This window comes from Falco rusticolus, chromosome W (assembly GCF_015220075.1).
Source record: "Falco rusticolus isolate bFalRus1 chromosome W, bFalRus1.pri, whole genome shotgun sequence".
Taxonomy (NCBI): Eukaryota; Metazoa; Chordata; class Aves; order Falconiformes; family Falconidae; genus Falco; species Falco rusticolus.
In genome coordinates, this window is record NC_051209.1 from 21,931,605 (window position 1) to 21,945,862 (window position 14,258).

Sequence of the window (14,258 nt, forward strand, 5' to 3'; positions counted from 1 at the left end):
GTCTTTTCCAACCTAAATGATTCTATGAGTCTATGATTCCTCTGATCCTTCTTCCACTGTAGGGGTGTGTTCGTTCATCACAGAAGTGTAAATTTCTCATTCTTTATTTTGGTAGCTGCTTGGCATTTCTTAGTGAGGAATGTATCTTTCCCTGAACTTTACATATCCTGTCAGTCTAAACATTAATGGGTTAGATGAGTTAGATTAATGGGTTAGACTGAGGTGGGCTGAGATCTGACTGAATGGCAGAGCTCAGAGTCTAACTGGAGGTCTGTAGCTAGCGGTGTTCCTCAGGGATCAGTACTGGCTCCAGTCCTACAGAGTGTACCCTCAGCAAGTTTGCTGATGATACAAAATTGGGAGGGGTGGCTGATTCACCAGACGACTGCGCTGCCATTCGGCAAGACCTGGACAGGCTGGAGAGTTGGGCAGAGAAGAACCTGATGAAGTTCAACAAAGCCAAGTGTAGGGTCCTGCACCTGGGGAGGAGCAACCCCATGCACCAGTACAGGCTAGGGGCTGACCTGCTGGAAGGCAGCTCTGCAGAGAAGGATCTGGGAGTCATGGTGGACAGCAAGTTGACCATGAGCCAGCAGTGTGCCCTTGTGGCCAAGAAGGCCAATGCTGTCCTGGGGGTACATTAGGAGGAACATGGCCAGCAGGTTGAGGGAGGTGATCCTCCCCCTCTGCTCTGCCCTGGTGGGGCCTCACCTGGAGTACTGTGTCCAGTTCTGGGCTCCCCAGTTCAAGAGAGACAGGGGACTACTGGAGAGGGTCCAGTGGACAGCTGCAAAGATGATTAGGGGATTGGAGCATCACCCCTATGAGGAATGGCTGAGAGAGCTGGCCCTGTTTAGTTTGGAGAAGACTGAGAGGGGATCTTATCAATGTCTACACATATCTTAAGGGCAAGTGTCAAGAGGATGGGGCCAGACTTTTTTCAGTGATGACCAGCAACAGGACAAGGGGCAATGGGCACAAACTGCAACACAGGATATTCCATCTGAATATGAGGAAGAATTTCTTTGCTTTGAGGGTGGCAGAGCGCACTGGAACAGGCTGCCCAGAGAAGCTGTGGAGTCTCCTTCTCTGGACACATTCAAAGCTCGCCTGGGTGCGACCCTGTGCAGCCTGCTCTAGGTGAACCTGCTTTAGCAGGGGAGCTGGACTAGATGATCTCCAGAGGTCCCTTCCAACTCTGACCATTCTGTGATTCATTGATTCTGTGATATGTAATACAGACATCTAAACAGTCTAGTTATATGTAGTTTGAGTATTTACTGTCGTGCCTCTTCTAAATTACTTTGAGGTGGCCAATTTCCAACATCTTCCTCTTAGATAAATTATAGCAATTATATGCATGGCATTTGGAGAAAAAAAAAGGTCATGATACCTGGCTGTGATGCATATGATATTGGACAAGTCACAAACTCTGACTCCATACATGAGATTTTGACATCCCAGCCACTCAGTCTTCCTACTGCATGCTTCCAATACAGGTCACATCTATATATAGAAAAAGAAGTGAAAATGTGGAGAGCATTTATTGTACTTAGTTCTGTGTTTTCTCAAGACTTCATATGGAAATTCTGTGAAATGAGGATGCTGTATAAAGGCAGAACAAGGAGTCTAAGTCATGGAAAAAGACAGCCCATCCTTGGACCCTGTTCTTCTATTGCCTGAATAATTCAGGAACAAAGGGAGAAATGTACTTGGAGAGTAGACAGTTCTTTTAGGAGGTAATGGGGAATTAAAAATGGCCATCATAGGCAGAAAAACCCCAAACATTGTACTGTTCCAGTGAGCCTTGATTTATGTCTAAATAGACCTTTTTTTTCCTATGTGTTCTCGAGTTTGCTGACTGGCCTGAAACCTGAAAGGTAATTACAAATTTCAGTTTCATCTGTACCATGGGCTCAGCTTGTAGGAAAGGTATGACTATTGATCTCATGTTCTGTGTGACTTTGTCAAGCTATTTAGTAACACACCTGAATGCTCTTATTTTCAGAATACATACAGACCATAATGATGATGGAAGAATCAGTTCAACATGTTGTCATGACAGCCATTCAGGAGGTATGTTAGAGTGTCCATAGTGTGTAGAAATTAAGCCTTTTAATATTGCAGAAAAATATACTTTTTTCCACTGTGATGAAAAAGGGGCACAGAGTTTGTAATTTTACAAGGAATATTTTCCTCTTTTCAGTTAGAAAACCAAATCAAGCAAGTCTTCTTCATGTCAAAGAACTTTGGTTGCATGCCCCACTTCTAGAGAAGTTTAAATCTCAGCTGTGGTAGGTTGTCCTTGGCTAGCCTCCAGATGCCCACCAAGCTGCTCTATCACTCCCTCTCCTCAATAGGACAGGGGGAGAAAATACAATGGAAAAGCTCATAGGTCCAGCAAAGGATAGGGAGATCACTTACTAATTATCATCATGGGCAAAATAAACTCGAATTGGGGAAAATTAAAATATTGTCAATTAAATTAGAGTAGGGTAATGAGAAATAAGAACAAATCTAAAAACACCTTTCCTCCACACCTCCCTTTTTCCTAGGTTCAACTTCACTCCCGACTTCTCTACCTCCTCCCTCCCCAAGCAGCACAGGGCAATAGGGGGTTACAGTCAGGTTATAACACTTCATCTCTGCTGCTCCTTCCTCCTCATGTTCTCCCCCTACGCACACGATACAGTCCTTCACAATCTTCTCCAACATGGGTCTTTCCTATAGGATGCAGTTCTTCAAGAGTTCCTCCAGCATGGGGTGCAGTCCTTCAGGAATGGACTGCTCCAGCGTGGGTCCCCCACGGGGTAACATGTCCTGCCAGAAAACCTGCTTCTGTGTGGGCTCCTCTCCACAGGCCACAGTTCCTGCCAAAGGCTTGCTCCAGTGTGGGCTCTCCATGGGGTCACAGCTTCCTTCAGGGCACATCTACCTGCTCTGGCATGGGGTCCTCCACAACCTGCAGGGTGAATATCTGCTCCACCATGGACCTCCACAGGCTGTAGGGGGAAGCCTGCCTCACCATGGTCTTCACCACAGGCTGCAGGGGTCTCTCTGCTTTGGTGCCTGGAGCACCTCCTCCCTCTCCTTCTTCACTGACCTGGGTGACTGCAGAATTGTTTTTCTCACATATTCTCATTCCTCTCCCTCAGCTGCTGTTGCGCATAATTTTTTACCCTTTCTTAAATGTGTTATCACAGACATGCTACCATCATTGCTGATTGGCTCAGCTTTGGCCAGCAATGGGTCTGTCCTGGAGCCAACTGGAACTGGTTCTGACCAACTTGGGACAGCTTTCAGCGTCTTCTCACAGAAGCTAACCCTACAGCCCTCCCTGCTACCAAAACCTTGCTCCATAAACTCAGTACATTGACTTAAAGAATGTTTTGATAATGGGCTCCCCTTCCTTTACCTTTCCTATGTGGCTCCTGAAGTGTATTATACTGCTTTTATATGTGACCAAATACTGTACAATTTTTTCATTAAACTCAGAATATCTCAAGTTGAAAGGGGCCCATAAGGATCATCGAGTCCAACTCCCTGCTCCTCACAGGACTACCTACCACTAAACCATATGACTAAGAGCATTGTCCAGATGCTCCTTGAACTCTGACAGGCTTGGTGCTGTGACCACTTTCCTGGGGAGCCTGTTCCAGTGACCAACCACCCTCTCAGTGAAGAACCTTTTCCTAATGTCCAATCTGAACTTACCCCAATGCAGCTTCAAGCCATTTCCTATTGCTGGTCACCAGAGAGAAGAGATCAGCAACTCCCCTTCACTGGCCTTCTTGAGGAAGTTGTAGACTGCAATGAGGTCACCCATCAGCCTTCTCTTCTCCAAGCTGAACAAACCAAGTAGCCTCAGCCACTCCTCCTAAGTCTTGCCCTTGAGACCTTTTACCATCTTGGTCACCCTTATCTGGAAACACTTTGATGTCCTTCTTATATTGAAGCACCCAAAACTACACACAGTACTCAAGGTGGGGCCACAGCAGTGCAGTGTAGAGTGGGAAAATCACCTCCCTTGACTGGCTAGCTATGCTGTGCTCAATGCACCCCAGGGCACAGTTGGCCCTTTTGGCTGCTGGGGCACACTGTTGACTCATGTTCAACTTGCCATAAACCCAAAGATCTCTTTCTTCAGGGCGGCTCTCCAGCCTCTTGTCCCCCAATTTATACATATAACCAGGGCTACCCTGTCCCAGGTGGAGAATCCGGCACTTGCTCTTGTTAAATTTCATATGGTTGGTGATTGCCCAGCAGTCTGTTCTATCCAGATCTCTCTGTAAGGCCTCTCTATCCTCAAGGAAGTCCACAGCTGCTCCTACTTTAGTATCATTGGCAGATTTACTTAATGTCCATTTGGCTCCTGCAACCAGATCCTATATAAAAACATTAATGAATGCTGGCCCCAACACTGAGCCCTGGGGAACCCCACTGGTGACTGGCTGCCAGCCTGATGTAACCCCATGTTGTCATTTAACCCCAGCTGCTAATGTATTATACAGTGGGGCCTCTTCAGCATGCGTCACCTCCTCTGGTGACATTCCGAAATCTTTGCCTTCTGGCCAGTCGATGATCACTTCCAAGATGTTTGGATGACTGGGATTTCTGATTCGAGCTCATTGTGTGATCAGTGGGACCCACTTACTCCATGTAGCATCAGTTGCGTGATGTGTAGAGGAGACCCTCCCTTTAAACATTCAGCCCAACGCTGGCAAACGGGGCACCAGAAGGAGCTGTGGTTCACCACCAATCACTTCTGAAGCAGCTCAAACCTCTTCATAAGTGGCCATTCTCTCTTTTTCAGTTGGAGTATAGTGGGCCTCAGATCCTCTGCATCCCCAACTCCAAAACCCTAGGGGCACACATCAAGTCTCCCCTGGTGTTTTCTGCCAGAGGGTCCAGGTAGGGCCATTTTCCCTGGCCGTGGTATAGAGCACATTTTTTACATCTTGCCCTGTCTGAACTGGCCCAAGGGCTACTGCTTGAACTATCTCCTGTTTAATTTATTCAAAGGCTTGTCATTGCTCAGGGCCCCCTTTGAAATAATTTCTCTTCCAGGTCACTTGATAGAGAGGGCTTACAATCAGACTGTAATTTGGAATGTGCATTCTCCAGAAACCCACAATGCCTAGGAAAGCCTGTGTTTCTTTCTTACTAGTTGGTGGAGACATTGCTGTTTTTTGGTGATCACATCTATTGGGCTCTCACATCATCCATCTTGCCATTTTACTCCCAAAAACCGGACCTCCTGTGCTGGTCCCTTGACCTTACTTTGTTTTATGGCAAAACTGGCTTTCAGAAGGATTTGGACTATTTGGATAATCAGAAGGATAATTGTCCTTCTCCTCCACCTGGCTGGAGGCAGGGCCCCTCTAGTCCTGGTCATAGGATTCTCCACCAGGGCAGTGAGTGGTGTGAAACAGATGTAGTGTGGAGCAGCCCTGTCTGCTTACTTCCTGTAAAAATGGATTAGAATTCCTTTCCATAGGATCAGGAGTAAGATCAGCCCTTCCACTCTGTCTGGGAAACTGCCCACTGGAGACTGGAGCAGCAACCTTTCTGGAAAAACACCCATCTGTGCTTGTTTTCCTTGTAAGTCACATACTCATGTCCCTAGGGTTGAGGTAGGTTTTCCATGCCACTTCCTCATGTCCTCTTTGTGGTCCCGCAGGTAAAAACACAGGTTATGCCATGTTGTGCACCTTCTATATCCTCTCTCTTGAGGAAAAGGACGCTTACTGTCAATAACTGAGATGCGGGTCTGTTCAGGTGGGGAGTAGAATATATCCTCATCAAGTCACTGGACCAGCTTCTCCACAGCCAAGACTAGGGAGGAAGAAATATTGTCTTCATGTTCTCGGAGTTGGCGAACCACTTCATCCACTGTCGGTGCTGCTTTGTCTCTCCAGCTGATTACTGCCAATGAGTTGGCACATGACGGTGTGCTCCATACAAATTTCCGCCACGTGGGTCGTGTTTATTGGACTTCATCTGGATCTGTGGGTAACTGCATGTTGTTCGGATCATAATAAATCATCTCTAGCATGGTGAATTCCCTCAGGTACTGGATACCTCTCTATTGCAGTCCACTTGCATGGGCGACATGTAATATCCTCCTTGAAGGGATACCTTTCCTTCACGCTTGACAGGGATAGCCTCCAGAGGCTGAGGACTATTGTCCCTCTTCCAATTGCCTTGTCAATGCCCCCTTCCCTAGAAAGTGATCTCAGCTGCTTGGCTTCCCTACCCTCGAATTCCAAACTATTAGCCCCATTATCCCAGCATCGAAGCAGGCAGGTGACAATGTGTTCACCTGGATGATGGGTAAAATCTTTTAGCATATCCTGCAGCTCACTCAGGGATAGGGATAGGGATAGAGTGGTTACCTGACGAGCGAGGGGAAGCACACGGCCGACTCAATATGAGTGATAGAGCAAGCTTCGATTTATTACGGCACGATTATGTCTTATATACAGTTCCAGTTAATTATGCCTACTAGTCATCTGCTGATTGGCTAAGCTCTAAAGGGTTACATTTTCATACGTCCTCCTACTTGCGGTTTCTGCGGATAGCTAGCTACATATTTTTTTTCCTCTCTTGTCTACGCGAATTCCTCAAAGTTATTTACAACATTAGGCACAAGGTCAGTGTTTTTCTCAGCTTCCTTATCAGCATGCCTCAGCATAGCTGCAAGGCCTGCTTCAGCTAACTTACGCTAACTTTGTTTCACAAAGATCTTTAAGGGAGTCATGGCCATGATCACACAGCCTTTCTGCAACATTTCCCCCTTTTTCTCTTTGCGCAAGCAAAACTTGTACAGTTACACGCTCGAGTAATTTTTGAATACAAGAGAGAGCACAGCTTAAACATACGAGTGCAATGATAACAATTATTACTATAAGCAACACACTTTACAACAGCCCTTTTAAACTACCAGAAGACCGCCCTAATAATAGAGCACCATAGCTTTGTCCATTAATTATCAGAGGTCCTCGGACACGAGTTGCGACGTTTTGTGGTCGGTTGTCAATTAATGTTGTATCTACTGCTGTTGCCAGGTCCAGGCCGAGGCTCCTTCGGGTGGCGGGTTGTAACACGGTGTCTGCCGATAAGAGTTGGTCATGTCTCCTGGAGGGGGTGTCGTGAAGGTGACAGGAGTCGCGATTGGGGTCGACGCGCTGCGGCTCCTCGCGCTCTGTTTCTCGTTTCCCGTCTGCCGACAGACATTGGTGCTGTGGGTCCCTTGCTGACAATTTTGGCACCACACTTGATGTTGTCGACATCGGTCACGGGTATGTCCTGGCTTCCCGCATCGATAGCAGAGGAAGTCTCGGTGCGTGGTGGTCGCTGGCTTTGGGGGCGCGGTAGCCCCAGGGGGGCGCAGAGGCACAAGCGCTGCAAAAGCCTGACTTTGGGCTTGCACTAAATCTCTCCCTACTGCTTGGATTGCTTCCACTAGCAAGGCTTGCTGACCTACTGGCACCCAACTCATTTGCTCTAGCATTGTTTCTACAGAAGAATCTAAGGGCAGGGTTACTAAAATGCCTTTGGTGTAACTGTTACTATTCTCCAGAATACACTGGCACAATAACGGCCCTTTCATAAAGTTAGGTATATCTGATGGGCTCACTGTGGAGGCCTGACTCATTCACTGTACTACGTAACTGACTTAATATTTTCCAATCGAAGCCTCCCAGGTTCCCTGTCTTTGGTTAGCAGCATTCATCTGATACGTTACAGGGAAAGCTTGTGGGGGGTTGACTTGCTCAGCAATATCAAATATTCCCTGAGCAGCTGCTTCTTGTGCTATTTTTTGCCAATTAATGCGCGTAGAACGCACCAGTTTGTTTACTGGGGGGTTTTTTTTGTTTGTTTTTTGGTTTGTTTTTTTTTTTTTTAGAATTTTGTATTGACTGCCCACTACTATTTTCTTCCTCAGCAGCACTTTCGTCAGATGTGTCCCCGCCCTCTGGCCCCCCCGAGGCTACTGCGCCGGAGGGGGGGGCAGAGGACACGAAGGGTCTGGAGGTGGTGCAGTGGGCTCTATAGGTGGTACAGAGGGCACTCTTTGTGATAAAGGGGGTATTGGAATGTAATTTTCACATGGCATAATTTTTCCTGCATTAGGATCTGCGCTTGCAAGTCGGCTTGTTACTGCTGAAGCAAGGCGCTTTTCTGCTTGATATCTTTTTATACAATTAATAACTTCATGCCATGATTTCATCAATTTTTTTGCTGCCTTATCATCATCAATTACTAAATCCCATAAACAATCCCCATAATTACGCCATTCTTCTACTTCAAACATATGCTCAGGATCTGCAAAATATCCTTTTGCTTTACCCATAGTAATTAATCCGGCCAGATCTTTTAAAGGGCCTACTCCCCGCTTTTCTAAAAAGCATTGTAAAAGTGCTAGCGCTACCTCTTTTTCCATTGTGCACTCGTTAAAGTCCTCTTTGTTGCAGCCTTTTCCCTTGGGTAGCAGCTCACGGACGGCGAACCCCTTCTTGAATTTTCCTGGGCTCAAGCACGGATCGGGTACGATGCCAGCATCAGCCGATCTTCTGCTCTCTGGTCGCTGCTACCAGTGCTTCTCCGTCCTCGCTGTCCGGTGAAGATCAAGGTTAGGGGTCCCTTGTTCGGGCGCCACTTTGACGAGCGAGGGGAAGCAAGCAGCCGACTCAATATGAGTGATAAAGCAAGCTTCGATTTATTACGGCGCGATTATGTCTTATATACAGTTCCAGTTAATTATGCCTACAAGTCATCTGCTGATTGGCTAAGCTCTAAAGGGTTACATTTTCATACGTCCTCCTACTTGCGGTTTCTGCGGATAGCTAGCTACATATTTTCTTTTCCTCTCTTGTCTACGCGAATTCCTCAAAGTTATTTACAACATTAGGCACAAGGTCAGTGTTTTTCTCAGCTTCCTTATCAGCATGCCTCAGCATAGCTGCAAGGCCTGCTTCAGCTAACTTACGCTAACTTTGTTTCACAAAGATCTTTAAGGGAGTCATGGCCATGATCACACAGCCATTCTGCAACAGTTACCTCTTGTTCTGCCTCTTCCTCCTGTTCCTGTGGTGGCCTTGCTTCGTCCTCCTTTAGTAAACGAGCTGGTTTTTGTGTCCATTTCTTCTTCTGTATAGGGGCAACTGATACTGACATGGGTTGGTCCTCTGCATCACCCATCACAAGGGTCTGAGTAGCTGCAGTGCCTGTCGCAGGAGTTGGAGTAGCCACAGATAGTTGCTTAACTCTAAACAAGAGCAGAACCACAGTCAGCATTTCTAACAGTAGCACCAGGACCAGCAATAGGCTGGTTTCAACATACCAAGGGTATGCAAAATTTTCAAAATTCTCAAACACTTATGTGATTAGCCCTGAGGAGAAGATTCTATCTCTTTAAGTCAGTGTTTTCAGGAACAGGCAAGTGCCAGATTTCCTGCATAAGTTTTGGGATATTTTACTTTTGGTTTGTGGGTTTTTTTTTTCAGGGTATGAAAACATTTCTTTTTGAGCTATTTGCAACATATCTGTTATATATATATATTTAAAATTTCTTATGGTACTGCTTTAAACCTTAACTTCACCTTAACTGGTGTCAGTTACTTGGCTATCCAGATGTTTTATAAATATTGTGTCTATAGCTTCCCTTGGTGTGTTATCAGGGGAGCTAATAGAACTGGCTAGCAGTCAGAACTCAGCCTCTTTAAGCTATTGCTTGCTAGAACTTTCAAACTTATGTCTTTTTTCTTGTTTTGAGCCTGCTCTGACAATTTGTTTGCTGGGGATGGATTGTTGTTTGACCTCAAAATATTTGTATTATTTAAATCTATTTCTAGCCATTTATCCGTTGTAATTGATGAGTGGGTGAGGTTCCTAAAAGAAAACTTTTTTCCCCCAACAAGCATGTCAGTCAATTTGGGGGCTTTTTAAGAAAGTAATGACTTGAAAATAATTTTTTTCCTCACTAAAATCATTATAAACCATTCTTCTAGTCAGATTAGTCAGATTACAAAGAATTTTAATGCTTGTTTCAAAAATACTCATTCTAGAATATAAACTTTTAATCTGCAAATTCCAGACAAATTTGAGACCTATCTTGCCTGCCATGTAATAGCTGCCACCAGTCTAATGGTGCTTAAATACAGATCTCTGCAAAGGATAGTGTAGCTTTCATGATAGATAATGAATGTGCTTTTTCAGAAGAGAGAATGACTATGTAAGGTAATGTTTTTAATATTTTAGATATTCTAAGTCCTGAATATGTTTTTCTGTAATTCTTTTTTAATATACCTCATAAAAATGAAGTAAAAAATGTTACTGTTGTCAGAAAAAAAAAGCTTTCCTAAAGGTTAGATGAACCTGATTTCTTATTGAAACTTACCTTTAATATGCAAATAAATCTTTTTTCTAATCTAATGTAATCTAATTACAGTTGATGAGTAAAGAGTCTCCAGTCTCTTTTGGAAATGATGCTTACATTGACCTTGAACGTCAGGTATCTAATATGAGGTGTTTCTTTTCCTTTAATCACAGGAAATCAGTGCCTAATCACTATGATTTATTGTTAAGCAGTCTAACTTTTTCTATTGTGGGAAAGTTTTGTGGAAAATTTGAATAATGGATACAAAATAAAACTTTACTGTGATTTACAGTTATCTATGTTGAAATATATAAATTCTGGTAGATGGAATTAATTTTTGTGTTAGCTGTCCCTTGTAAACTTAAAAATGAAAGATTATGATCCTGTCTGTGAAAAGTAGAAAGCCCATCTAAAATTTATTATGCATAATAAAATATATACATATGCATTGACTACATGCATATTTTATCAGATCAATTTTCTTGTAGGTATTTCTTTATTTCCCTGACCACATTCATACAGAAAATTGGAAGATATAAGTGTTTTAATTATTATATAGTCCCTTAAAGAGATGTAACTGAATGTTTCCACACTGCTTATAAGATTCAGTGTCTTTTTTCAGATGGGTAGGTTTCTCCACTACAGTGTTGATTGTTTCCCCTGTTGTACAGTGAGAGTAGTTCCCAGTGACTAGACAGGTTTTACCTTAACTGGTTATTCTTTGTGTATCCCAATCTTTTGTGTATTTGAAAAGTAGATTAAAAACTGAAATCATATAATCTTTGCATCTATAAAGAAAAGAGATATTGATGCTTTTTTTCCCAGTGTACAGAGCCAATAGATTCTTCAGAGCTAAGCTGTTTGGTTTGGGGGGGCCCTCAGTTTACAGCATAAATGTGATAACTTCAATGTTTTGTTTCAAGATCAAATATCACCTTCAGCTATATTTACCTTTGTTAGACAAATTAAACAATGATTACATTTGCTATTTTGTTTCGTTGTAGAAGCAGAATTGCTTTTCTTTTTCCCCCAAACATCAATATTACATAAATGTAAAAAAAGACTTTACAATCATATAATTCATAATTTTGCTATATCATTTATAGAGATATTCTTTTATGAAACTAAAAATGATTGTTGTTTGTAATAGTTGAAGAAAACTACAGAAGAATTAAATGAAGCCCTAGCAACGAAAGAAGAAATTGCCCAGAGATGTCATGAGTTAGATATGCAGGTAGGTCATCTTTAAATCAAGAAAAAAGCATGTTAATTCTTGGACAGCTGAAGAAAGGGCTTATTGTTTAAATCTACCTTTTGTATTTAAAAAAATATTCCTCAATTGCTGTATTTCTTTACTCATCATAGCAGAGCAAAAAGTGCATGCCCACTTGTATTGATTCAATTATGTTAGCATTAAGGCTATTGGTACTGACAAAGTTTTTTTGCATTCAAGTGAGAAATGAGCTGCATTGCTCAACTCATGAGTTACAGAAATCCTAGGAGTTTTGCTGCTATAATGATTTCAGTAAAATGTTACAACTAACTCAAAGTTATTCTATACTATCACCTGTGCATAAACTAAGTTTTACTGTAAACTGAGCATATCTGATCTGGAAGACATCAACAGATTAAACCTGGAACCCAGAAAAGCCATTTCAATCAATTCCTATTTTGGTGTATAATTTGGCTTTTTTTTTTTTTAGCCAAGCAGTAATGACCGGAATTAATGAAGCCTTGTGCCTTATTGATTTGTGTTCAACCATTGGTTGATTTTGTTGTGTTGGATGCAAATTCTGATCAAAACTTTCCTTTCTCTTGGGATACTTATATTCTTTCTTTTCCCCTCCTACCTACATTTTGATTGTATAGTGTCTAATAATATAAGCTTACGTTTCAGATGTTCTTTGAATCACAGCACTTTGACTTCTCTGCCCCACTGCCTGTTTTCACAAAGCTGTCAGAAATTTAATCATCTTTGGGACCTCTGTTCTTGTTTCAAGTCCATTTGCAATTGGCCATTGGAATAAAAAAATTCTTGGAGAGGCATGGCCATGAGAGACTTGAATAGTCTGGTCTGTGTGATTTTATAAACATTGTTTCCTTTGGAAAACATTTAAAAACCTTACTATGGTGTGTGCATGGGGTAGTGGTGCTTTAAAAGTAGGCAGACTTTAATACAGTGACGTAATCTTCTTTGATAACTAAGATATTTTTCTTTAGATAATTCTGAGAAATAAAGGTAAGAACACTCTTTTCTTTATGGTAAATCCTGTCCCTAATGCTGTAGTACATTGGTTACATCAAATATCAAGTATTAAAGTTACAATGTGTTCCTGTGAAATAGTTTTGTGAACTTCGACGTTTCCAGTTATGAGTTGTGTTAATGTTTTGCTGTGTGCACCAAAAAATTGCTCTTTATAGCTAACAGCTCCTTTATTCCAGTCTGTTCTTTTATTACAACAGGTTGCAGCACTTCAAGATGAGAAGAGCATTTTACTTGCTGAGAACCAGATTCTGATGGAACGTTTGAATCAATCTGATTCTATAGAAGATCCCAACAGCCCTGCAGGTCGTAGGCACTTGCAGCTGCAGACCCAATTAGAGCACCTCCAAGAGGAAACATTCAGGTAAAAAAGCCACAAGTGGATAATCTGCAGTTGGCAGCCAGTATGACGTCTATGCTTTTGGTTCTACTGGCATTTATGCTAAATTATAACGGGTGGGATAATAACCATAGTAGTGAAGTTTCTGTTATGATCTACCTGTTTATAAGCTCAGACTTTGAAAAATATGGATTTTTTTTTAAATACTGAAATGATGCAAAAATACTGAAATACTGAAAGGCTCCCATTGACCATCTTGTCTCCATTCTCCTTGAATTAACTGCTTGAATTAACTGGACTCCTTGAATTAACTGCTGCTATGCCTCTTTCTTGACTGCATCCCCTTTTATGTGTATCTTTATTATTTTTTATTTTAATTTTGGATCAAATTCACAATGGTGCTTTGCGCTACCAAGTTGTCTTCTCCACTCATTCACCATGTTTTGTCAGTTTCTCTTGATTATTCCTTTCACTCACTGCCAACTTCAAGCAACTTTTCCTACATATATTGATGAGTTTGTCATACCAGAGACTTTGTTCTCTACTCTTCACATGCTAGTCAAAATACTTGGTTCTTCAGAAGAACTGAACAGGCATAGCATCTAAAAATAAAAACTGAGAGCTGCAGCATTCAGAACATCTGAAGATCAGGCCTGGCTGCCAACATTGATGACAGTATAAGGGAGTTGGACAGCTGGACAAAATCCTGGGATAAACCCTAGGATAAATTTTTCATGTTCAAACTCTGTGCCCCAAAATATGCAAGAACTTCCAATATTATCATAGAGAAATCTCAGATTTTTTTCTTTCCAGCACAACTGACCCACACATTTCCTTGTGATATTTCAAAGTAGAAACTGTAATTGAATTGGAAGCATCAGAAAAGTGATCTGCTTCAATGTTTTTGAATAAGCAAGGCATTTGAGAGCAAAACTCCATTCTGTGTGGTGTTGTGCATTGGACTGTTGTTTCCTTTTCACTGTGCATCAGAAGGCTTTGTTTATGGTGTTTCTAGAGAGGATGATGATCATGGAGAAAGGTAATAATGGCTCAAGGCGAGAATCATAGAATATCCTGAGTTAGAAGGGACCCACAAGGATCATCAAGACCAACTCCTAACTCCACCCAGGGCAACCTAAACATTAAACCATATATCTAACTGTGATATCCAAACACTTCTTGAATACTGGAAGGCTTGGGGCCATGAACACTTTCCTGGGGAGCTTGTTCCAGTGCTTGACCACCCTCTCAGTGAAGAACTTTTACCTAATATA

The 14,258-nt window shown here is 42.5% G+C and overlaps 1 protein-coding gene across 5 annotated transcripts in view; it reads left to right on the forward strand.

Annotated features, from left to right (window-relative positions):
- Positions 1-14,258, forward strand: part of LOC119140662 (protein Hook homolog 3-like) — a 155,192-nt gene that overhangs the window by 66,169 nt on the left and 74,765 nt on the right. For 4 of the 5 annotated variants that reach the window (XR_005101673.1, XM_037372184.1, XM_037372185.1 and 1 more), the window contains 4 exons: positions 2,009-2,076; positions 10,454-10,516; positions 11,532-11,615; positions 12,845-13,008. Coding sequence is in view for 4 of the 5 variants with exons in the window: in XM_037372184.1 (XP_037228081.1) it covers positions 2,009-2,076; positions 10,454-10,516; positions 11,532-11,615; positions 12,845-13,008 (379 nt within the window). In the remaining variant the exon portion in view is untranslated. The remainder of the gene's footprint in view (positions 1-2,008; positions 2,077-10,453; positions 10,517-11,531; positions 11,616-12,844; positions 13,009-14,258) is intronic. The other variant, XM_037372186.1, reaches the window with a different exon arrangement.